Below are 25,612 nucleotides of genomic sequence, written 5' to 3' on the forward strand. Positions count from 1 at the left end.
TATATTTAAAATTCAAATAATGGAACTAAGATTGTTTTAAGCAAAACAGGACCTATGGTCACCCTATTCGTTATTTTGAGGAACTTATCCACACTGTTGTAAGAGAAAGATGACAATATACTTTTTGGCAATTTGAATTTTAGCAGTCTTCAAAGGGCAAGTCCCATGTTGAATTTGAGATACCTAACTGATCTACATAATCTAGGCTATTAGACACAATAATGCTAAGCACATGAAAATTACACAGCAATGATTGAACATAGTTCATATTGAAAAGAAAATAATAAATACTGAAGTCTATACAAGATATTGTAGATTTAGAGGTATATTATATACAAAAATTTAAAGCTAAAAAATGGTTGGAGGAAAAGATGGTAACTCAGTAAAGAAATTATTAAAATAACATTTAAAAGATGCTTTAAGATGATAGTGCATAATTAATATTGACAGGATGAATTTCTATTAATAAAACATCTATTTTCCTAGTCAAGTAGACAGATGTTTTATTAAATACACACAGTATATTATGAAAGCTTTGCAGTAAAATTAGGATAGCCTGAACTAGGTCAAAATGTAAAGTAACAGTTAACATAACTCCTTTGTGTTGATCTTCACTGACATACACTCTATAAACAAAGACAATGGAACCAATGAATTAATCCTGACTGAGTAAGCATTTCAGTTTTAGTTTGAACTAAAGTTGATTGTTTCAGTATTCAGAGCTTTGCATTAGTCACATTTTAAAACAGGTATAGTATATCTCATGTTAATAAAAATAAAAAGGTTTTTTGGGGTAAACAAAAATGTTGGTAAGCTCTATTTTAAATATTGCTACATTCAAGGTTTGAATTATGTTCTGATTAATCACTTGTAGATTCTTTAATATAAAATCTTAAGTTACCTCAAATCTTAGCCAATGTCATCTAATTCAATTAACTAAACATCTGCATATTTTTATGTCAATTACTTCCCCACTTTTATTTCATAAGGACCACTTTTCTCAAGTCTATTTTCGAAAGTATCCTAGTGACCCAAGACATTCAGGAAACAATGAAAAATTAAACCTCTTGTCACTCAGAACTGTTGGGCTACACTCAAGACAAGTATAGAAAGAAAGGGGAAAAAGGGAGAGGCAATGTAAAAACCTCTTAAAATGCAGAAGAAATTAAGACTACTTTAGTTTTCTTTAACATCTTTAATAAGACATTTCAGCACACAAAACTGGGACCCCATGTCAGTTAAACATGAGGATGTATATCCATAGGTAGAGAATGGAAACAAGTATAATCTTAACCCCATTCCTTTTGGCAACTAAGGTAAATACAGAATACAAAATGGACCAATTCTCTGTGTATTTTAAGTCTTTGAAGACACCATAATAGTTGTAAAACAAATTTTGCGGTGCTGTTAAGAATTTTCAAATTAAATAATAAAGATGTGTAAGACTTCTAGTAATTTTCCCATATTGCAGATTTACCTTAGAATAAAGGGGGAATGCACTTAATAATCCCCATATTAAGAACTACTGTTTCATATTAGATCAATCCAACTACTTGCCCTGTCACTGAGATAAAGTTAAATATGGTGTCTTCAGCTGCTTATAAAAGAGGTGAATACAAGGACAAAAAGCATTTTTTTCTAAATTACATCAGAAAAAAAAGATTAACCAAAATTTGTGAGGGATTTTAAATGATTTGTTACTAAAAATAAACATACATATGCTCAAAGCACTTTTTAAAACTTTGAAATTCAAATTTAGCCAGAACTTTTGTGATGGCCGCAAGAGATCAGGTAAAATTCTAATGTTCTGGTAATTGACCTTTCTGGTAAACTATTTTTCATTAACTACCAGGAAACAATAGATATGAAGTCTGAAACTTAGAAAATTAAATACATGAAACAAAAGGACTATATTTTTAAAATAAGGTCTAAGAACAGGAGCTGCTAAGATATGGGTATTGACACTTTCCTTACAAATTGATTACTTCCAACTTACAATGAAGACAAACACAGTGGGAAGAATAAGCAAAGCTACAAAACAAGCGCAGTGATGACGTAGACCATGAGGGAATGCATTTTGTCATCCACAGGATTAGACATGTAGCTAGTGTTCTTCCCTCTGTCATTTTTCAATTTCAAGCTGAGCTATAGCAGTTTTACTTGCATAATAGTTGATAAAAGCAAATTAAAAGAACACTAAAATTAGTCTTGCTTAATTGAGTAGGATTTACCTTGTCCAGCTCAACAAAACTACTTCTCCATTGGCAGAGCCACAAGAATGTGGATATTGGCCTACTTTAATACTTTTCTAGTTCAGATGGAAGTCATACTGTACATATAGGCTTTGATTTTAGGAACCAACACAAGTAAATTCCTAAAATAAGTATTTTACTTAGTGAAGAAAGGAGAGGGAGAATTCCAGAATTAACCAGCCACAAATCATTCCAATTCTTCTGTTAAATGCAAAAATCCATTTATGAAATTGGCCAAATAGTAACTTTCAAAAACTCCTTCAGAAGTTGTTTCCATGTCAAATTACAGAACTTGAACAATGCAAAGAATCCTGTGGACTTTACAAAATACAGATCTTTACTGGCTGACATGGATTCCATCAAATTTTCTCTTAAACACCTGGCTTAGTAATTATTTCATTGTGGCATACAATTCAGAATCTACATCTTTCAAAGGGCTCACTGACAATCCAATCACCTTCATAAATTCATTAGCTGTTTACAGGGCACCCCAGGCTGGCAGCTAGAACTAGTTCATACAGCAAGCTTTAATACTCTAGCTTCAAACACAGGAACTGATCAGAGGTGGCAATGGCACATAACTGCAATATACTAAGAGGCAGCAGGTAAGTCACTCCTCAACCTACATCCTCAGCTGCCATTAAAATCATATGCACAGCCTTAACAAATGAATCTTTAATGAATAAATGAGAAAGGGAGATAAGAATTGTACTTGCAATTCTAGCTAAAGAATTATTAAGATTCTTAAAAGACAAATAAGGAAAGTTAGAACAGAATTTCTAGAACCATTTATCCTGTGATGTTGTAAAATCAAAGTACTACTTTATTAAATGAGTTATTTTACACAATATGAACATCAATATAATTACAATTGTAAAAAAATTTTTTTTAACAAGGATGAACTGATTTTCAGGTTTCCAAATCAGAGTCAACTGTACATTTACACAGAATTGTCTTTGCATGAAGCCCAAAAGGGAACAGCATAAAAATGAGTGTTTCTGTAGCCCCTTTATTTTTGCTGATCAACAGTTTGTTAGAAAAGCAGCTGCAGGTTTGTTACCTAAGGTCTGAGACAGTAGAAGAATCAAAGGTGTCATGAATTCACCTATAAAACATAAGGAAAAATTTTACCGTGAATAAATACAACTAATATGCACTTCAAGTATCTGAGATACTATCAAATCAGTCTCTGAGAAATTTGCCAATGGGATTTTATAAACAGACTGATGAATATATTTTAAAAAATAGTAATTCTAAAGCAAACAAATATCCTTTAGGTCATAGGAAACACAAACCACACAGGAAGTATAAACTGGTTATTTTAAGGTAAGGTTATATAGTGTTTGCCTACATTTTGTCCTGTAATTAGTGAGAAGAACTGCTATTCATTATAAGCAAAATAATCAGGAAGTTATTCTGAATCATTTCTTTAGGGAAGATCCTCAAGTAATTTTTTTTCCACAGTACCGGGGTATGGGCACTGTCTCTAAACTTCAGTGCTCACAGGTAGTTCCATTTCTGGCTTTTTGGTGGTTAAATGGAGATTAGAGTAACACAAACTTTCCAACCTGGGTTGGCTTGGAACCATGATCTTCAGATCAGGGGTGAGCCACTGGCACTCAGCTCAAATACTTTTTTATTTTATTTATTTATTTATTTATTTTTGTCAGTCCTGGGCTTGAGCTCAGGGCCTGAGCACTGTCCTTGGACTTTGTCAAGGCCAGAGCTCTACCACTTGAGCCTCAGCACCACTTCCGGCTTTTTTTTCTGTTTATAGTACCAAGGAATAGAACCTGGTTCTTCGTACATGCTAGGCAAGCACTCTACTACTAGGCCAAAATCCAGGCCCTCAAAATACTTTTCAATAACTATTTTTTTGCAGCTCTGGGGTCTAGGGTTGGCTAGTATCAATGCATTCCTTCCCCAATTTTAACTATAATAGTAAAAACTTGGATGTTTCAAACACATAGAAAGGAAATGGTCTGGAGAAAGACTTTTAACAATCGTAAGTAAATTTAAAGTGATGTTTTAAACACTACTAACGTAGTTAAATATTAACCTCAATAAAGTCTCAGCTAACTTAAATAGGGAAAGCAATAAAGTTTCAGTTAGAAGACAAAGTAATTTGTTACAGAAGATTGTTTTGTTCTTATATTCAAACCTGACACTAAACAGAAGCAAAAGAAATAGTTACCTGTAAACAACATTATGCCTGAACATCAGCCAGTTCTGGAGGAAGTGGAGTCTTAGGATGCTTGCTCTCAAAGTGCTGCTTAAAGGTCTTAGGATCTGGCATTTGTGTCTAAATAATGTGCAAAAAGACAAAAAACACAGCCAAACTTTATAAATGAAATAAAAATGAGTTATTTTAAAACTATGAAGTTACTCATAAGAGAAAATCATGAAAATGCTGTAAAGTACTACAATTTACTGATTTTAAGAAAAAGTTCCTAACTACTCAGGAGGCTGAGATCTGAGGATCTAGGTTCAAATCCAGCCCCGGGAACTCCAATTAACCTCTTGAAAACGGAAAGTGGGACTTGAAAACGGAAAGTGGGAGTTGAAGAGCTTAGGGACAGTGCCCAGGCCGAGTTCAAGCCCCACGACCCACAAAAAAAAAAAAAAAAAAAGAAAGAAAGAAAAAGAAGTTCCTAACATTCCTAACATTTTCAGACATGGAGAAATGTGTACAGATTATGATTACCTTATTAATACCAAACAAGCAACATATACCTTCATTTTTTTAGAACTGTCATGTAAGATTACCTTTATAGTAATCTAGTTTCTATCATCTGCATAAAGATAAAGTAAAACCTGAGTTTACTTTGCCTGAGATCTGTGTTTTAACTCAGTAATAAGTAATTCAGCCATTAAATAACATAGTATACAGTCATGACTTCCCTCCCAAGGCTTTGGTTTTGAGAAAATGTCAACCAGTCTTGTACTATTAGGTCAAAGTATTTCTTTATCAATGAAATTTGTCTTCACTCTGTCTCTTTCCAAACTGAACAAGAAGCTGCTTAATTTTATTATTCTGAGGATTTCAAAGTTGATACAAGCTACAAGCTACTTAGTTTACTTTTAATGAGCCTGTATTATTTGTATAAAGGGAGCTTCTTGTGATATTTCTACACATGTAAACAATGCATGCTAATCAGTTTCCCTTATATAGAAGGGTTACATTATATTCACAAAACAGAAGGTCCATTACTTCAGATACACTGATACCCTTTCTCATGTCTTGGTCCCCATTTCCCTCCCCCCACCCCTCATCTTGTTTTCCCCCCTTCCCTATCCTCTTTTTTTTGCCAGTACTGGACTTGAGCTCAGGGCCTGAACACTCACTGTCCTTGGACTTTCTCAAGACTAGAGCTCTACCACTTGAGCCTTAGCACCATTTCTGGCTTTTTTTCTATGTATGTGGTACCAAGGAATCCAACCTGGGTCTTCCTGCATGCTAGGCAAGCACTCTACCACTAAGCCAAACTCCCCGCCCCTCCCTATCCTATTTCAAATAACCAAATACAGATATACAATGTATCAGATAACAAGGTGAAATACCCCTCTAGTTGTTTTTGTTATTAAGATATTTACTCTGGGGACAGGAGTTTGGCCTAGTGGTAGAGTGCTTGCCTAGCATGCAGGAAGACCCAGGTTCAATTCTCCCGTACCACATACATAGAAAAAAGCCAGAAACGGTGCTGAGGCTTGAGTGTTAGAGCTCTAACCTTGAGAAAAAGAACACAAGGACAGTGGTCAGGCCCTGAGTCCAAGCCCAGGACTGGCAAAAAAAAAAAAAAAAAAAAAAAAAAGATAAGTCTGCTAGGTACCAGTGGCTCATGTCTGCAATCCTAGCTACTCAGGTGAGGCTAAGATCTGAGGATCACTGTTCAAACCCAGTGCCCTTCTGGCACTTCCATTCCTTAACTCCAAAGATAGTGAAGGTAGTGTGTTTACACAAACAGGCCAAAAGGAGCCTGACTGGAGATTCTACGAACATTCTTTGAGAGGCAGTGTGGAGCACTAGTCCAGAGAGTGAACTCTGGGAGATGTACGGCCTGCTTCCGTTATCAGTTTTCTACTTACTAGCTGGATTGCCCACCCAAGTCACTTGATTCCCATGATTGAATTTACTATTCCATACAATACTAAAAGCACTAGAACTTATAGGGCTGTTGAGCAAATTAAATTTGAGTGGATCTATCTAACCTCCTCGATCACTGTTTGGTACAGAATAAGTACTACACAAAACTTGTTCTTACTCTACTCCACAGATCTGTAGACTGTGCTAATTCTATTCAACGCCTTTAACATGAATATACTGTACATATGGTTAATATACATCTATTGGTCTAGTGTGGGGGGAAATCATACAATTATATAACCGGAGGCCTTTTGCCAGCCTCATACAAAGATCTAAATTAAAGAGACATACACACATACAAGTGTGTGTGTGTGTATATATATATGTATATGTATATGCATATGTATGTATGTATGTATGTATGTATGTGTGTATGCATGTTTTACAAAATTTGACCTAGCTTGTATATACTGCCCTTATGAAGATGCCTTTCTCCATAAGGAAAAGAACATTTTTCTTCTATCCTTTTCCCTAACACAGGGAAATATGCTTGACCACAGGAGCCTTGACAGTACTTGCTGGAATGTGGTGAATGAAAATGGATTTCCGAAATAACCTTTTCTCATATGTGCCATTTCAAATGAGCCATCTATTTGCCATGGTTACAGCATTTTAATCTACCCAAGCCCATTCACAGTGAAAGAACTACCCACAAGAAAGCTGTCTTTTGCCCCCTTACCCTACAAACTGTACAGGTGTATATTAAGGCAGCTTTGGCAGCAGCCTTTTGGTCATGTCCTTGTTTCTTCTTTTGTCCAGCCTGCTTTTTGGCATTTTTCTGCTGAGACTGAATCTTCTGCTGTCCACGAGCCATGTCTAAAACAGAAGTCATTAGAGTCATTTATTCATGCTAGTAGAGCATTACCTAAGCATAGTAATGTTCTCAGAGTCAAAGCCTTGACATTTATAAAAATGTTTGACAACTGAAATGTTTGGATTCTCACCCACAATGCTATTAGACTTTTAACATCTAGTAGCTGTGGAAACTTGGCTGGTAGTTGTCTATATTATAACCTGTCTATGCTTCTCTTGTAGTAAACAGAAATGCAAATACCTATATACCAAGACATGTATAAGAATGCCCCTAAAACCTGCTCTAAATTAAAAATGTCCATCAACTATAAAATGGGTATGCAATTTGCATTAATATATACATGTAAGTGTATACACACACAATGAAATACTATTTGGCACTCAAAGAGAATGATTGTTAAAAGTAACATGTTTAAATCTCAGTGTAAAAGAAGTTGGTAACAAAGAATACAAATTGTATAAAGTTTTGAAGCTATAGTGAAATAATTCATCTTGTCACTTATGGAGTAAGGACTGGAAAGACAGCACAGGAGGGGGATTTATGGGGTGCTGAAAATGTTCTGAAACTTATCCAAGTGCTAGTTACAAGATGGACTTATTTGCAGAAACATATTGAGTTGTATGCCTGACTTGTTCATTTCACATGTTATCTCCAAAAGTTTGCACTTTCAAAAAAATTAGTTTCTGGGCCGGGAGTTTGGCCTAGTGGTAGAGTGCTTGCCTGGCATGCATGAAGACCCGGGTTTAATTCCTTGGTACCACATACATAGAAAAAAGCCAGAAGTGGTGCTGAGGCTCAGGTGGTAGAGCTCTAGCCTTGAGAAAGTCCAAGGACAGTGCTCAGGCTCTGAGCTCAAGCCCAGGACAGGCAAAAAAAAAAAAAAATTAGTTTCCAACTCATTTATTTGATTATTTTGTAAAGGCATTTCCTCTCTTTATTGTTCTAACTTGTGACTCTTAAAACTGTTATATCATAGAAACTCCAAAATACTTGGATTTAATAAAACTACCATGCTATCCCAAATTTTCTTTAATGGCTTGAATGAGTTGCCACCTAAAAGATTGAACTCACCAAGTGGCCGTGGCTCATGCCTGTAATCCTAACTACTCAGGAGAGGGAGATCTGCGGGTTGAGGTTCAAAGCCAGCCCAGGTAGGAAAGTCTGTGAGACTCTTATCTCCAGTTAACCACAGAACACTGGAAGTAGCACTGTGGCTCAAAATGGTAGAGCTAACCTTGAGCAAAGAAGCTCAGGGACAGTGCCCAGGCTCTGAGATCAAAAGCTCCACAATCACCATTAACAACAAAAGAATGAAGCCAATAGAAGGGTAAAGGTACCTTTTACAAAGCTGAAAAGTACCACTTTTTTTTACTACTGATGATCTGAACTGAATAATAATAAATGAATAAATGAGTTAAAAATAAGTCACCAGAAAGTTTCTCTTTCCCTTTAAAATCTGACAATGCAAGACAATACAAGTTAAACCTGTTCATAAAAGTCTGACTCTACGGTGCTTTTACATGTGTTAAAATTGGATCCTAAGCAGAATTCCTATGTATTGCTCCAACTAGTATGGTAATTAAATTTTAAACTTTTAAATCATTGCACATGAATACACAGGATTGACATCAACTTCACCAAAGAACATTGGCTTTATTAAAAATTAGAATCCTGATGAATATAAAGCCAAAAGCATTTCTAGCAGACATCTGAACTTCCCCCTCCATTCCCCAAAAGGGTATCTGAATACACATACAAACACATACGCACACACACACTGAGCAGACAAGTTCTTGTCATTAAACAACAAATAGAAAATCTAATAATATGTAGTTTAAAGGTTTTCTAGGAAGCCATTTGACCACCCAGCAATTATAAAATGTTTAAAATAGGGACTGGGATTGGGGCCTAGTGGTAGAGTCCTTGCCTAATATGCATGAATGAAGCCCTGGGTTCAATTGCTTGGTATCACATATACCGGAAAAAGAAAAAAAAAACAAAAAACTGGAAGTGGTGTTGTGGCTCAAGTGGTAGAGTGCTAGCTTTGAGAAAGCTCAAGGATAGTACCCAGACCCTGAGTTCAAGCCCAAGAACTGGCAAAAAAGCTAGAGAGAGGGGGCTGGAGTTTGGCCTAGTGGTAGAGTGCTTGCCTAGCATGCACGGAGACCAAGGTTCAATTCCTCGGTACCCCACATACATAGCAAAAAGCCAGAAGTGGTGCTGAGTCTCAAGTGGTAGAGCGCTAGCCTTGAGAAAGTCCAAGGACAGTGTTCAAGCTCTGAGCCCAAGCCCAGGACTGGCAAAAAAAAAAAAAAAAAAAAAAAAAAAAAAGCTAGAGAGAATCATGTTGAGTGAGATAAGTCAAGACCAAAGGAACAAAAGGCTCAAGAAATCCTTAATATGTGGATATTAGATCCAAACAGTACAAGAATGATGACTCAATATTTCGGCACCCAATGTTATGGACATGGTCTTGGAGATATAAACTTAACTACATAGACATAAAAATCTATGATGGGGGGCTGGGAGTTTGGCCTAGTGGTAGAGTGCTTGCCTAGCATGCACAAAGACTCAGGTTCAATTCTTCCGAACCACATACATAGAAAAAAGCTAGAAGTGGTGCTATGGCTCAAGTGGTAGAGTGTTAGCCTTGAGAAAACCCAAGGACAGTGCTCAGGCCCTCAGCCCAAGCCCAGGACTGGCAAAAAATAAATAAATAAAACGGGCTATATACATAGTTTTATTACATAGATTAATATGTATCTATGACATACAAACTCTCAGCTTAATTTTAATTATGTTCTAAAACCTAAGTGCCAGTGATTGTATATAGAGTCCCTTCTTGATTACTTGTTTGTTAAACATGACATTTGAAATATGATGTAAAAATCAATGTTAATAATTTTTTTTTTTTTATTGCCAGTGCTGGGCTTGAGCTCAGGGTCTGAGCTCCTTGGACTGTCTCAAGACTAGCGCTCTACCACTTGAACCTCAGCATCACTTCTGGCTTTTTTTCTATGTATGTGATACGGAGGAATCGAACCTGGGTCTTCGTGCACGACAGGCAAGCACTCTACCACTAGGCTAGACTCCCTGCCCTTAATAAATTCTTTAATTAAAAAAAAGTTTAAAAATGCTAGCCTAAAAACTTTACTCCCACCAATCAATGGTAATTATTATTACTAGTTGTTATAGTCCTTTAAGATTATAAACTTCCATAATTAAAAATGAGAGAGAATGATACTAGACAATAAATAACCCAGCTTCTATCAGTCTTTGGTTTATAATTTTTTTTTTGTGCTTAGTACATGGAAGTGACACTCATTTTTTAAAAAAATATTTGCTTTTTCTTTTAATCAAAGCCTTAATTCTAAGTTAAATGACACCTTTTTTGTGGGGGGGCATTTTTTGATGGTTCATGCTTCTAATACTGGATTTTTAGAAAGCCCAGATCTGAGGACTAGAGTTTGAAGCAGACAAATCCAGAAAGACTCTTATCTCCAACTAGCAAAATGGCACAAGTGGAGCTCTAGCCTTGAATGAAAAAGCTAAGTGAGTTAGAGGCCCTGAGTTCAAATCTCAATACTGGTACCAAAAGAAAAGTATATTTGGATAAGAATCAGGTGTTCTTAAATGTCTCAATATAGCAGTACCAAGCCCTTATGTTAAAATACTTCCGTTTTCTTCTGCATCTTAATTCTTCCACATAATGTATTTTTTATATATTAAGACATCACTTTTATGGGCAAACTTTAAAAAAAAGGCACAATGGCTTCATGATTTAAAACTTTAATTTGAAATGATTTTTTTTAAAACTCAAAATGGCAGACCACTAATTCCAGAAGTTGCCTTGCTATCTAAAATTAACTATTTTGGTAATATTTTCCTTCTGTGATCTCTACCAAAAAATGCCATAAGCATCATTTTGTAACTTTTGCCTTTGGAACTTCTCTGAAATAAAACACAACAGATCTAACCCACTTTCCATCATGACCTCACATCAGTAACAAGAAGGGCATAAGGGCTTTAATAAAAACTAATAGTCTTACGTTCTTATTTTTAAGACAGAAAACACTAGGCAAAAGAAACTGAATGAAACACGCTCACTGCGTGGGGTAGGCCTCCAACTTTTGACAGAACACTGCACTGATTTCCTTTCTGAAAGCAGAAATGCAAATCTACAAACTACCTGCTTTTGGACAGCTCAGTTTAGGACTTGTTCTTCAGCCAGTCGAATTTCCTACAACCATCTTATGCATAACTGCTCCTGTCCTGGGTTAGTGCGACGGGAAGTCACTCGTGTAAACTGCTACCTGCTGGATTTTCACGTAATTCTGATGAAGTGCCGTTTTCCAAGGGGGCGGGGGAGAAGTAGTAAGGTCGAACAATTAAGTTGGAAAATCAGGAGCTCTGGCAACAAGTAAACCCTGCCCCAAGATGTTTGGATCCAGGAAACAGGCTCACTCTCCAGTAACAATCCGAGAGGAAGACACTCATTCAACGCTCAACATCCCGATCCCAGCTTAAAAAAAAAAAAAAGAGCGAGGGGCGAGCGAGTGGGGCTCAGGGGTAAAGGTCTCCCTCGCCCAACACTCCAGCCACCCGGCCGCAGCCGGCGCACCGTCCCCCGGCCGGCCACCCTCCCGCGTCGGGAGCCCCCTCCTCCTTCCGGCCGTCCAAGGCCACCAGCCCCTCACCTCCCGCCCGACCTCACGGGCGAAGGGGGCCCGAGACGCGCCTGCCGGAGGCCTCGACCCTCGGGCCCCGGCGGCCGAGCCGCTGCAGTCGCCGGCGGGTAAGGTTACGGCGCGGCTCCCGCAGCCAGCCTGCGACCCGGCCACCTGCAGGGCCTGGCCCCGCGCCCCAGTGCCCCGTCCACCCCGCACTCAGAGCCCGGGCTCCTCCTCCTTCCCGCAGCCCCGAGCCCAGACCCCCTTTCCGGTCTCCGGAGCTCCGGCGATCCCCGGAGACCCCGCCGGCCGGCCCCCACCCGGTCCCCGGGCGTCCTGTGGCGCCAGCGCCGCCCCCGCTCACCCGGGCCGGGACAGTCCTGCGTCGGAGAGGCCGCGCCGCGCGAGAGGGCCGCGGAGGACACGGAGGGAAGGAAGCGGGAAGGCGCCCGGCAACGCTTCGGCCTCCTTCTCCACCCGCCAAGGAAGGCAAAGAGGACAGCCGGGAGCACAACAGCCCGCGCCGCGCACACCCGCCGCCGCTGCCGCGCGCGCCCGCCACCGCCGGAGCCCTGAGGCAGGCCAGCCCGCTCGTGCCCGCGCACGCCGCGCCGCGCTCCCCTAGTCGCCCCTGCGCCTTATGGCCCCGCCCCCTCGCCTTCCTGCGGAAGCCCCAGTCGCCCAGCGCCCAGCGTGCCCGCCTGCGCTCTTCCGGCCGCGCGGACCAATGATAGCGCGTCGCTATTACATAAGCGCGAGAGGGTGGGGCTTGGCGGACGGGAATTGCAGGGGACGTCGCCCTGTGGCCCCGGACGTACCCTCTTCCGCGTGCTCTCGGTGGGCGGCGTCTGCGTGCGTCTCGGGCAGCCGCGTGATCTCTGTCCTGGCGGGTGACCGGGCCGAGGCGTGTTTCACAAGGCGTCCGCTTGTTCGCTCACTCACCTGGCGGGTGGCCTGGCCTCGGCCCTGCGGCTCTCCCTGCTCGCGCCCAGGCTGGTCGGCCTGTGTCGGCGCCTGCCGAGGCCCCGGCCGGGCTGGGCCTGGGGAGACGCCGGCCGCGCGGCCTGGGTCACCCGCCGGAACCCTGCTCCGCGCGGTCGGAACCCCGACCGGGGCGAGGCTTGGTCGTCCGCATTGCAGCCTTTGTTCTCACCAGCAGCCTTTTCCTCATCCCCGCGCAAACCCCGGCAGGTTTTTGTTGTTGTTGTTGTTGCTTTTCTACCCATCGAGTGTTGTTAGTTCGGAATTTAAGGCTGTCAGTCCCATTAAATTGCTGGCCAGTCCTTGGCTGACCTCGGCTTACATTGAGTTGCTAATGCCAAAGAAGAAGCGTTAAAATTCTTTTTCTCGCTCTCAACTTCAAGGCCACAAATCAAAACTACCTGAGCAAGGGATGGCAATTGCAACAATGATTTTGCATCTGCCGATGATCCCAAACCACATTTTGAACAGAAACTTTGTTCAACATCTTTACCATTATCACTGTACCACATTGATTTCTAATTCCATCATTTGTTGACATCCCCCACTTCCCTACCAATAGGAAGTTATATTGGTCGTCTTTGATAACCAGCTAACCAGTCCACAGATTTCTTTCCCAATAACCAGGAAATGTTAGTTGAATTTGACTGTATCTTAATTTACCTAGGCTGGGCTTTATATGATAATTATCTGAATTAGCGAGAAAGGTACTCATTGCCGCCTGCATTTACTTGGAATAAAATACTAAAGGAAGGAAACATGGTATGCAGTGATGTGAGTGCAGTTTCCCTCATGGTGGTTATAGCGCACCTTGGTGCGTTCTCCGTTACTGCAATTAAACTCATTTAAATTTAGATTGTAAGTTTGTTTTGAGCACTCATACAGTCAGTGATCAGCAGTAGTAGGCATTCAGTAAATGGATATTGACCAAATGAACTAGTGTCAAACCAATGTATCCTTAAACAATAACTTAACTATTAACCATAGATATAGATACAATAGTTGTAACATATGGTGGTTGGCCTGTAATCTTTGCTAGTCAAGAGGAGGAGATATGAGGATTCTGGATTAAATCTAGCCTGGGTAGAAAATTCATGAGAATTACCTACAGTTTACCACCAAAGAGCAAGCTGGAAGTGAATCTGTGGCTTAAATGGTAGAGCACTAACCTTGAGTGAAAAAGCTAAGGGACAGCAACCAAGCCTTGAGTTCAAGTCCTGGTACAAAACAAATATATATAAGAACCTGGCTGATAGTGAGACAGGTGCTTGGAAGACAGATGGAAAATCCAGTGAGCTCTGGTTAGCCATTAATGGCAGCAGCAGAGAAAGGGCCAATGAAGGCTGAAGTCTTTCCCAGACAGGTGACTTCTGTTGTAAAGTAGGATTAACATGTTGCTTTTCACGTGGGCTAAGTGCCATTTGAGTCCTAGCTCCTTTGAAAAGCTGGTAAAAACCTACAGGCTTTGCCCACAGGAAGTTCATACACATTTCAGTTCTTCCCCATGCACAAGATTCTCAACTGCATCACAGGTATTTGGATTGGATGATGTTTGAAGAAATGGGGTGCAGCGCAGGGCATGGTGTCTCATGCCTGTAATCCTAGCTAATCTGGAGGCTGAGATCTGAGGATCACTTCAAAGCCATCCAGGGCACAAAAGACCATGAGACTCTTATCTCCAATTAATCACCAGAAAACAGGAAGTGGGGCTGTGGTTCCAGGGGTAGGGCAGTAACCTTGAGCTGAAGAGCTCAGGGACAGTGCCCAGGCCCAGAGTTCAAGCCCCATGACCCACAAAAACAAAACAAAACAAAATAAAAAACAATGAGGTGCTGCGATTGTAGGATACTCCTCAATATACCATTCTGCCCACTGAATGCCAATAACACCTTATCTTTGGCTATGACAACTAAAACTCTTCAGATGCTGCCAAGTGGTCTCTGGTAGGGTGTGGGAGGCATTTCAGAATTCTCCTCATTAAACACCATAGCCTGGAACATATAGAATTAATAGTTTATGTGATAGGACGTTTAAAATATAAAGGAAAAAAATCAAGGAACGGATTGGTTAAGATTGTACATGTGTGACATGACAAATGGTCAATGAAAATCTGACAAACTAGGTTTACTGCCAGTTGGAATTCTGTTTATGTTATTGGACTATGACACACAAATGGGCTACAAGCTCCCAAGGATTTTTGTACACATTTCTGTTGGTAATTATGAATGCTGCATTTCTACTGCTTTTCCTTTTATGCCTTTAGACAATTACTCTAAGTTAAGATGCAATGCACACTTGCTTATTTTCTATCTCAAATCACAATAGACTTAAATACTTCTTTTGAAGACCTTAAAGGCCTATGTGTTTATATTCATGTAGGATTTCTTGGGGTGAAAGAGCTGGTCAGTAATCAATATAGTTATTTCTCAGTAAATATACATTATCTGAATGACTTCCAAAATAGCAGTGACATACAGATTAACATCTAAATGTAGCAAGTTGTTTGGTTCATAGGTCTTTCAACCATCTTCACTTAGCTAATGGCTGAAAAAATTCAATATTTCCGACCAAAACCAAAAATCTCCAAGCCAACTCAATACCCTAGATCTAGATTTCTAAATACCGTTCAATAAAATGAATCAGACCTCTCTGGGAAAAATGATTCATTATACAGCTGGGACAGGGGAACATCCTACAATATTAAAAATGAGGAAACTCAAAAAGTAAAACAGAGTTCTGGGAGTTTAGCCTAGTGGTAGAGTGCTTGCCTAGCATGCACAAAGACCTGGGTTCAATTCCTCGGTTCCACATACATAGCAAAAAGCCAGAAGTGGTGCTGAGGCTCAAGTAGTAGAGTGCTAGCCTTGAGAAAGTCCCAGAACAGTGCTCAGGCCCTGAGTTCAAGTCCAGGACTGGCAAAAAAAAAATCTCTGTCAGTTCAGACACAGTTTTGTTTTTGGCTTTGCTTTTTTTTTTTTAACCAGTCCTGGACTTGAGCTCAGGGCTTGAGCACTGTCCTTGGACTTTCTCAAGGCTAGCACTCTACCACTTGAGCCTCAGCACCACTTTTGGCTTTTTACTATGTATGTGGGGTAAAAAGGAATCGAACCCGGGTCTTTGTGCATGCTAAGCAAGCACTCTACCACTAGGCCAAACTCCCGGCCCCTGGCTTTGCTTTTCTTTAGAATTTTCAATCCATGGTTAGTGGAATCTATAGAGAAAAGCCCAGAGGTATGAAGGACTAACTACATACACTAAATTATAGTAATTCTCCTTTCCATTTGATTTCTAAAATAAGGACACACAACACTATCCATCACACATTCTTATATATACTTCATCCATTTTGATTCATCTAATCCTATTCACAACTCTTCAATAACTAAAGTAAAAAAAAATGTGATTAAGATAGCCAAGATTATTTAGCTAAAAGCTAATTTAGCTCTTGGAAGTCTGGTTCTAGAGGCCAAGTTACATAATAAAGGCCATTTCTATGTTTTTTAACCCCTTAATAGCCAGCACTTAGCATAGCATTTGGCATGATGTGGCCATCTATTAAATATTTACTTAATGAATTTGCCTGATGATTCCTCTGATTAGGTTTGGAGAATTCTTAGATATTTTCAAGTTTCCTGTACTTTCTTTTCTTTTCTTTTTGCCAGTCCTGGGCTTGAGCTTAGGGCCTGAGCACTGTCCTTGAACTTTTCTCAAGGCTAGAGCTCTACCACTTGAGCCTCAGCACCAATTCCAGCTTTTTTAATATGTATGTGGTTACTGAGGAATTGAACCCGGGTCTTCGTGCATGCTAGGCAAGCACTCTGCCACTAGGCCAGACTCCCGGCCTCTCCTGTACTTTTCTAACAATAGCAGTTATCTCACTCTGTTGCACTTGCCTGTTTATCTGGTCACACCTATATAGATTATGAGTTCCCTCAGGTTCAGAGCTATGTGTTGTTAATCAGTATCTAGTGCAGCTAAGTAATTGGATATGTTTCACTGAATGGATATAAGTATCAATGGCCAACATTTGAAAATAAGGATCTCTGTCATACAGTTAGAAATGAAGACTCAAAACATACATTTACTTCTACCCCCTCATCAGATTCTGCTAAAAATAGTGTCAAAGGCATCTATGAGAAGCTTTCAAAGACAACAGAAACATAGGTAATAAAACTGTGAGAACTATGAAGGAAGTGAACAAGTTGTTAATTGACATAGGAACCAAGAGAGGTTTAGGACAAGGAACTGACTACCATCCATGAGTAGAGATAGCAATTCTTCACTAAAAACAGAGGGATTAAGTGAAAGTCTAATCTGAATATGGAGAGACCATTCTACCTTCTTACCTGGTTTAGCTCTGATTATGAGAATAGATGATCTTATACCTCTAGCTGGCTAGCAGTTTCTTGGCAATTCAAATCCAATCAAACAGAAATACCTAAAGATGCTGATAAATGGGGCTCCTTTCTGAAAAAGGTGATTCTGCAATAAATCCACCTAGAAAGTACGCCCACATGCAAAATCTTTCAGTCAATCATCTATCACCATGTTCTCAAATGGGAGCAGACAGCCAAGGATAGTCAGACATTAGTGGAAAGCCTTGTCTGTGAAACTCTAGGACCACAAACTACCAAACAGGGAAAAGCATATTATGCTAGATAAAGGAAACATTAAGAGAATCATTAGCAAAATAGATCCTGACCTTAAACATTTTTAATGAAATAAAATTAAAAGGCAACAAGAGTATTTATCAGTGTAGAAATGTAGTGGAAAGATTGTGAGATAAAATTGTGAAAATCTAAAAAATGGCATAAAAAGATAAAGAGAAAATATGAGAGAAAAGAATAAAATTAAAGATAATAAATAAAATTAAAGTATAATCTCAGCAGGCCAACATTTCAGCTGACAGAAAATTCAAAAACAAAATGAGAAGGGGCAGCTGGGCACTGTGGCTCACACCTGTAATCCTAGCTACTCAAGAGGCTGAGATCTGAGGATTTCGGTTCAAAGCCAGCCTAGACACTAAAGAATGTGAGACTCTTATCTCCAACTAATCACTAGAAAATGGGAAGTGGGGCTGTGGCTCAAGGGGTAGGGTGATAGTCTTGAGCTGAAGAGCTCAGGGACAGTGCCCAGGTCCAGAGTTCGGGACAGTGCCCAGGTCCAGAGTTCAAGTCCCATGACCCACCAAAAAAGAGAGAGAGAGAAAGAGGGAGAGAGGGGGGGAGAGAGAGAGGGGGAGAAAGAGAGAAAGAGAGAGAGAGAGAGAGAGAGAGAGAGAGAGAGAGAGAGAGAGAGAGAGAGAGAGAGAGAGAGGGGAGGGAGGGAGGGCGGGCAAAAAATGGGGAAGTGAGAAGATAGAAAATAATTTTTTAAGAGCTAAAATTCTACTAGTGAACTAATCTGAGGGAATAAATGAGTGAAGTGGTTAATATAGGGCCCAGGAAATAAGGCCAAAACCTAAGGGAGAGATAAGAGAAAAATGTCAGAAGAAGAGAGAGAACTTTAAATGGCAGTTGGCAGAAGTCTACAGAGCATCCAGGATAATTCTACGCAGAAAAAATTTCAAGTAGATTAGACTGATAGATTACCTCATGAGTGCCAACTCAGGGAGAAGTTGCATAACTCTGATTTAATTTGTAGTAAGGACATTGGGGAGAAAAGCCAAGAATAAGCAAAAATGATTATCAGCTCCTGGGAAGATTAACAGTTGTGCAAGAAAGACAGCTTCATCATCATACATTCCATAGCTCAGCAGTGAATGAAATTTACATAGTGATGAAGATATAAAAATGAATCCAACTACAATTCTAACTACATGCATAAGTTTCTTGAAAGCATAGAGATCTAAAGTCTGAAGTGTGGTAGGGCCTAAGGAACAGAGGAGCTTAAAAGGAGTTGCATTGTCATCTATCAGGGTGGGAGGTCCATAGGTAATACCTAACACCATAGAACAAATGTCTAACACCAGTATAATAAGAATGCTGTGGGGTCGGGGGCCTAGTGGTAGAGTGCTTGCCTAGCATCCACAAAGACCCAGGTTTGATTCCTCGGTATCACATATATAGAAAAAAAGCCAAAAGTGGTACTGAGGCTCAAGTGGTAGAGCTCTAGCCTTGAGAAAGTCCAAGGACAGTGCTCAGGCCCTGAGCTCAAACCCAGGACTGGCAAAACAAAACAAAACAAAACAAAACAAAAAAAAAACAGAAAAGAAAAAAGAAAGAATGTTGTGTGTGTGTGTGTGTGTGTGTGTGTGTGTGTGTGTATAAAAACACCTAAAGCTACTTATAAGTAGCTGCTGGTGAGAAGAAGAAATTTGGCAAATGAAAAAACTGTTCTCTTCCTAACTAGTAATATAGAACTAGTTGAATTTTTAAAGTTTAAAGCAGAGTGCCAGACAACTGATTGAAAGATTTAACTGTTCTTTTTCACTGTCATAAAACAAACATTACATTTAAACGACTTGTATTTCAAATAGTCTTTTGGCCTTGTTTGGTTCTACATTGTGTGTGACTCCACAGTGCTGAGGACTGAAAGGTGGATGAGTAAGTCCAAGTTACTATGGTAAATCTAGGTATTCTTAGTACTGGGGCATCTCCCTGCAATTAGAGCTTCAGCTTTACATTCCACCATTCCATTTTCTAGTTCTTTGCATACCATACCTGACACTGGTCTTTTAGGCAGCTGAATAAACTAGGGAGAAGAGAGTATCCAAGTTGAATTTGGCCATTCTCGCTGTCTTTCCATTATTACTTTTAAGCAGGAAGGTAGCAAACAAAACAAAACAATATCAAGAATGGAACGATTCATTTTTCTCCAAGCAAGATTTTTCACAAGAAACTATTAGATGAAAGCTTTTGTCTTGATTTCAGCCATAATGTTGTCTTGATCTGATGGATGCTCTTGCTTTTACCTGGTTTATGAAAGCAGGCTGATCCCATACAGAAAAATCTATCTTTTAGTTCTTTCTAACTTTTAGTGATCTACAAATACTTTAAAATGTTATATACATAGCTAGGTCCTAGCTACTCAGGAGGCTGAGATCTGAAAGATCATGAATTGTGGCCAGTCCAGGCAGAAAAGTTCATGAGATTCCAGCTTCACAATAACCAGCAAGATTTAGGGCTGGAGGCATGGCTCAAGTGGTAGAGCATCAGCCAAGCAAGTCTGAGTTTAAACTCGTGGTGCTAAAATAATGATAAATACCTGTATATGTTAAATATCTTTGTGTTGATTTTATATATGTATAATTCCAAGTTTGTACTCATAACCACTTCTTTTTTCTAACTCTCACATGCTATTTCAATATTTCCTCACTGCCAAATTATCCTGAGTCAAATACCAGAGAGATTATATGTATTTCCCTCTCTGAAAGGGTTACGGCAAGTGTTAAAATTATCAATCAATTATGTTGCATAATTATCAATCAAATGTACTGTACATTTGATTTTCCTAGTACTTAATCTACTAAGGCTCAGAAGGATGTTTAATGACTAATTCCCCAGAAAGAAAATGAGAGTTGTTCTGAGTGATTCTGAGACCCCTTCTAATCCTTAAACTTCTAGGAAGTGACTCAACAGGAATCTACAGGGTTTCTGATGAACTTTCTATTTTTTTTTTTTTTTGCCAGTCCTGGCCTTGAGCTCAGGGTCTGAGCACTGTCCTTGGACTTTCTCAAGGCTAGAGCTCTGCCACTTGAGCCTCAGCACCACTTCTGGCTTTTTATTATGTATGTGGTACCGAGGAATCGAACCCGGGTCTTCGTGCATACTAGGCAAGCACTCAACCACTAGGCCAAACTCCCGGCCCCATGATGAACTTTCTAAATAATGAAAGCCAGAGTAAACTCCATCCAATACCCCAATTGTATGAAAATTTAAAATCAAAGCCACTTACTATTTACATGTAAAATAAAAATAAAAATTTCTTTTCTTTTTTTTTTTTTCCAGTCCTGGGCTTGAGCTCAGGGCCTGAGCACTGTCCTTGGACTTTCTCAAGGCTAGAGCTCTACCACTTGAGCCTCAGCACCACTTCCGACTTTTTTTTTTCTATGTATGTGGTACCAAGGAATCGAACCTGGGTTGTCGTGCATGCTAGGCAAGCACTCTACCACTAGGCCAAACTCCCCGCCCAAAAAAAATTTCTATGTGCCATAGAGTGGGTGAGTCCACAAAAACAGGAAAAAAAACTAAACAAAATATGAACTGAGGGAAAGCCCTATTGAAGCTTCTGTAACTTTTTATTGTTGTTGTTTGTCAGTTGAGGGGCTTAAATTCAGGGCTTGGGCACTGTCCCTGAGCTCTTTTTTTTTTTTTTTTTTTTTTTTTTGCCAGTCCTGGGCTTGAGCTCAGGGCCTGAGCACTGTCCTTGGACTTTCTCAAGGCTAGAGCTCTACCACTTAAGCCTCAGCACCACTTCCGGCTTTTTTCTATGTATGTGGTACCGAGGAATCGAACCCGGGTCTTCATGCATGCTAGGCAAGCACTTTAACCACTAGGCCAAACTCCCAGCCCTGTCCCTGAGCTCTTTTGCACTCTACCACTTTGAGCTACAGTTGTACCACTTCTGTTTTTTGAGTGGTTAATTGGAGATAAGAATCTGAGGAGGGGTGGGGACAGGAGTTTGGCCTAGTGGTAAAGTGCTTGCCTAGCATGCATGAAGACTGGGGTTCGATTCCTTGGTACCACATACATAGAAAAAAAAAGCCGGAAATGGTGATGAGGCTAAAGTGGTAGAGCTCTAGCCTTGAGAAAGTCCAAGGATAGTGCTCAGGTCCTGAGCTCAAGCCCAGGACTGACCAAAAGAGAGACAGAGAGAGAGAGAGAGGGAGGGAGGGAGGGAGGGAGGGAGAGAGAGAGAGAGAGAGAGAGAGAGAGAGAGAGAGAGAGAGAGAGAGAGAGAGAGAGAGAGAGAGAGAGAGAGAACATGATCTTTAGATCTCTGTTTCCTGAGGAGTTTTGAGCTCTGGAGAGAGATTGCTCCTAAAGATAAAACAATTCACCTAAGAGTCTACCAACCAATTAGTTATTGGCACTAATGTACACATTCATGTCAACATTTCCAATCTCACTAAATCATTCCAATATCATGTACCAGGCAGTAAGAGGCTAAAAACCCAAAGTTCATTGGAGTTATTCAAATTTGCCAATCCTAAATGGTTTCCTCTGCCTTGCATTGCCTTGGGAAGCCCTGATAAAGGACCTCCTCTCCTCTGCTTCTGCCTGCTGACAAAACCTAGTACTTTTCACATGGTCCTGGGTAGATTGGTGTGTCTTCTCTAAGGAAAAGTAAGCACTATAGTCCTTTTTTTCCATGACACTGGCCTCTTTTTGTCATCACTCAGTCACTCCCACAAATTAAACTCCCATGGGTACAATGAAACATTGACCTGCATTCAGCTTTCGTTGTCTGTGTGAACGGGAGGAAGGCTCTGTTTTCCATGATTTTTTCAGCTATAATAGTTTGGTTCACTTGCTCACGATCTTTTCCTGAGAGCCTAATTTTTAATTCAGTCTCTGTGAGGGTCATATAATTTCCCACTACTTCATGATTACATATCAAACTCTTCGGCTAGACCAGATAACTAAGAAACTAAATGACTTTTGTCCTAAAGTATAATTTAATAGAGACAAGTTAGGATGGAGAGTAACAGACAACATTATAGCTAATATATATTTGTTCTAGACCAATTAGTCAAAGAATTTTCCCTACTGATGCTAGATTCCTAGTACTCTTTTCCCATGTAAAAGCCATTTTATTATTATCTAAAACCTCCTAAGACCTTCAGAGCAGATATGATGATTCCTCATTTATTTGTGGAGAATCTGAGACTTTCAGATTTCTTCTTGTCACGTAGCTAGAAGATAGTTAGCTGGTGAGTAAAGAGGCCAAGCCTGAGAATTCAGATCTATCTGATTCTGAATCTGGACTTCTTTTTCCCATACTAAGCTGTCTCAAGAATTGACTGCTAGTGTGTAGGATTCTTCTTCCATCTGACTGTGAGCCACTGATACTATCATGTATTAGACTTACAATGGCCAATACAGAGTACCAAATTTTTTTCTGTTCCCATGACTTTACCTGGTTAATATTCTGGGCTGTACAGAGAAAATCTTAACATCTCTGGCTCTTGTTTCCTGATCTGAAAAACATGAGAAATTGAAAGTATTTCTATTTTTCAGATAGGTTCTCACACTTTTGTCCAAGACTGGCTTGAGACTAAGATCCTTCTGCTCTTTACCACCCACCTGGCAGGATTTGTAGGTATGAAACCTCACACCCAACTGCTTCTGTTTTTTTTTTTTTCTAGTCTTGGGGCTTGAACTCAGGGCCTGGGCATTGTCCTTGGGCTTTCTCAAGGCTAGCACTCTAGCACTTGAGCCACAAGCACCACTTCCGGTTTTTTCTATGTATGAAGTACCAAGGACTCAAACCTTGGGCTTCGTGTATGCTAGACAACTGCTTCTGTTGAGATCAAGTCTCACTAACTTTTTGACTGAGTTAACTTTGAACAAAAATCCTCTAGTCTCCACCTCCTGAATATGCATAAACCACAGCACCCAGCAAAAAAATGTCTTTAATAAATTCATGATGTGTCATTTATGGCAAATGCCACATGATGTATGTGGGCTCATCCATCAGGACATTCCAGCATAGTTAAAGCAGTGATGCACTCCAAGGTTGGAGTGTGTATATATGACAACCTTATTTGCTAATTTCAATGCTGACTGGCTCAGCTGCTAGGCTTGTGTTTACAACTATCTTTCCATAAGAATGGATGAGCACACACAGGCTTTTGCTGTCTCCATTCTTTGACTAGTGGCCTACTTATGTCAAGATTTTGATTTACTAGAATCTCTGATCATGTAGTCCATAATTATGCATCCTACCAGGACTGACCTCCCACATCCTTATGCCATTAGCCTAGCATCTTCTCAACTGTCCTAACCAGATACTTAGTTAAGGAGGTATGAAATGTTTGCCTCAGTTGGGCAGGCATGCTCCCTTATGGGGCATCTGTTACTTCATGTGACCACAGGAATAATCTGAGCGAACATTTTCCCATGGTTTGTGTTACCATATAGAAGAGTACCTATAATAAAACAGTACACACAATTGAAAACGATGATACTGACTAAAATCTCATTATAATTAAGTGGAAATTTGATTGTTTTTATTACAAAAAAATTCAGTTTGGGAGACTGTTAAAGTATGCAGGGGCTGGGAGCAGAGAAAGAAATGAAGAGAAACAGGAAGAGATTTTTCTCATATTTAAAAGTCAAAAGTGTTTGAGAAAAACATTTTTTAATCAATGATTTTCTTGTCAGCAAAATGTATATTTGTTGTAAGAGTCCTGCGTTCTTGAATTTTCAGAGAAACTGTTTTGCAGTTTGCCATTGTGAAATGATACATTTTAGCTGGTACAGCATTTCCATAACATAAAATGCTTAGCCTGAATATGGATCATGAAGTGGCAGAATTAAAGCTACAACTTGTAAATAGATACTGAAATACGAGTGAAGGGACCAGATTCAAGTTATTGGCAATGCAGCTGAATATGCAATACAGGAGGGTGTGCCCCTGAATTGCACCTGTACATCTGGTTGTTGCCTAGCTAGGAAAATGGTGAGTCAACTTGCTAGACAAGTCCAACAGAGACTAACTCCAGGCTCTGCTATGTGAGAGAATTCTCTTGTCTTGTTCCCATAGAATGGAATTTGTCAGAAGAAGAAAAAGGAGTCAAGGAGTCAAGGAGGAGGAGGAGGAGGAGGAGGAGAGGAAAGGAGAGAAGTTGTTATTGTCAAGGAATTGACTTTCAACACAACTTACCCTAGGCCACAAGATCTTCATGTTGAAGCAGGCTTTGGTGTTGGGAGTTCGTATCTGAGTGCAGGTGGCTCTTGTTTTTCACCTGAAAGCTGTGTGTTGTTCACACTATATACTTTATATTACAATCCTCTAGAAGTCTTATTGTCCCTGTAGGATGAGTAGAAAAATAGGCGTTTTTTATGATTCTCCCAAAATATAATCTATTGGCAAAAGGATTGTGACTTAAAAGAACTGATTTTTATTTTCTCTTGTTCTTCTTCCAAGCAAAAGGCAAATCAGACAACTGCTTTGCATGGAACTAGAGAGGGATAGATTATATAGAGGAATCAGTGTAGAAAAGTGAAATAAATTGCTGTGCAACAAGAGACCAATCAAGGGTAATCGTACAGAATAATCATGATGATATTGTGTATAAAATATAAGTTGATTTCTATGAAAAATTCAGCTATGTCTAATCTACTCCCTTACTAGCATCTTTGTACTTTTGTTGTAGGTAATATTCTTTTCTTTTTATACCAATTGCCTCTACTGATACTTAGAAATCTTTATCACAGCAGGCAAAGCACTTACACTAAGAGGAATGGTGCTTTTGTTTCTGTAAAGAGCTTGGCTTGTGGCTCCCATTGTAGCCTGGATCTCTGAAGACAAATAGGAAAGCTGAGGCTGATCCAATGAGCAATGAGTATTGTCACTCTCTCTCATATAAATAAAAGATAATTTCCAAACAAGAGGATAATCATATAAGTGAACATGGCAATTATCACCTAATCATTTTTTCTGTTAACAAATACCCTCCGGCAAAGGTCAGGATTCAGGTTCAATTGCAAATTTAATTCTGTGTTCTCGAAACTAAATTCCACGTTAAAAGTCTGCCAATATTTCATGGTAACAGAAACAATAATGAATTTTCCATTATTCATTT

General features: G+C 39.8%; 1 protein-coding gene across 2 annotated transcripts; it reads right to left on the bottom strand.

The window, feature by feature from the left end:
* Positions 1-1,175: 1,175 nt before the first annotated feature.
* Positions 1,176-12,717, bottom strand: Znf706 (zinc finger protein 706). Of its 2 annotated transcripts, none has more exons than XM_090339156.1 (4): positions 12,699-12,717; positions 7,076-7,212; positions 4,447-4,554; positions 1,176-3,357 (listed from the first exon to the last, which is right to left on the bottom strand). In XM_090339156.1, the coding sequence occupies exons 2-3, from the start codon at positions 7,208-7,210 to the stop codon at positions 4,459-4,461; spliced, it is 231 nt and encodes a 76-aa protein (XP_090195282.1). In that variant the 5' UTR covers positions 7,211-7,212; positions 12,699-12,717; the 3' UTR covers positions 1,176-3,357; positions 4,447-4,458. The 2 variants fall into 2 exon arrangements, with proteins under 2 accessions (XP_090195282.1, XP_090195283.1); XM_090339157.1 differs by lacking the exon at positions 12,699-12,717 and adding an exon at positions 12,245-12,489.
* Positions 12,718-25,612: the final 12,895 nt, after the last annotated feature.

Source organism: Megascapheus bottae, chromosome 9, assembly GCF_031878675.1.
Source record: "Megascapheus bottae isolate mThoBot1 chromosome 9, mThoBot2.hap1, whole genome shotgun sequence".
NCBI classification, from domain to species: domain Eukaryota; kingdom Metazoa; phylum Chordata; class Mammalia; order Rodentia; family Geomyidae; genus Megascapheus; species Megascapheus bottae.

Coding starts and splice junctions, on each gene's coding strand:
- Znf706 (XM_090339156.1), bottom strand. CDS start 7,210: ATGGCTCGTGGACAGCAGAAGATTCAGTCTCAGCAGAAAAATGCCAAA. Junction 4,555..7,075: donor ACACCTGTACAGTTTGTAGG/GTAAGGGGGCAA, acceptor CACATTATTTAG/ACACAAATGCCAGATCCTAA.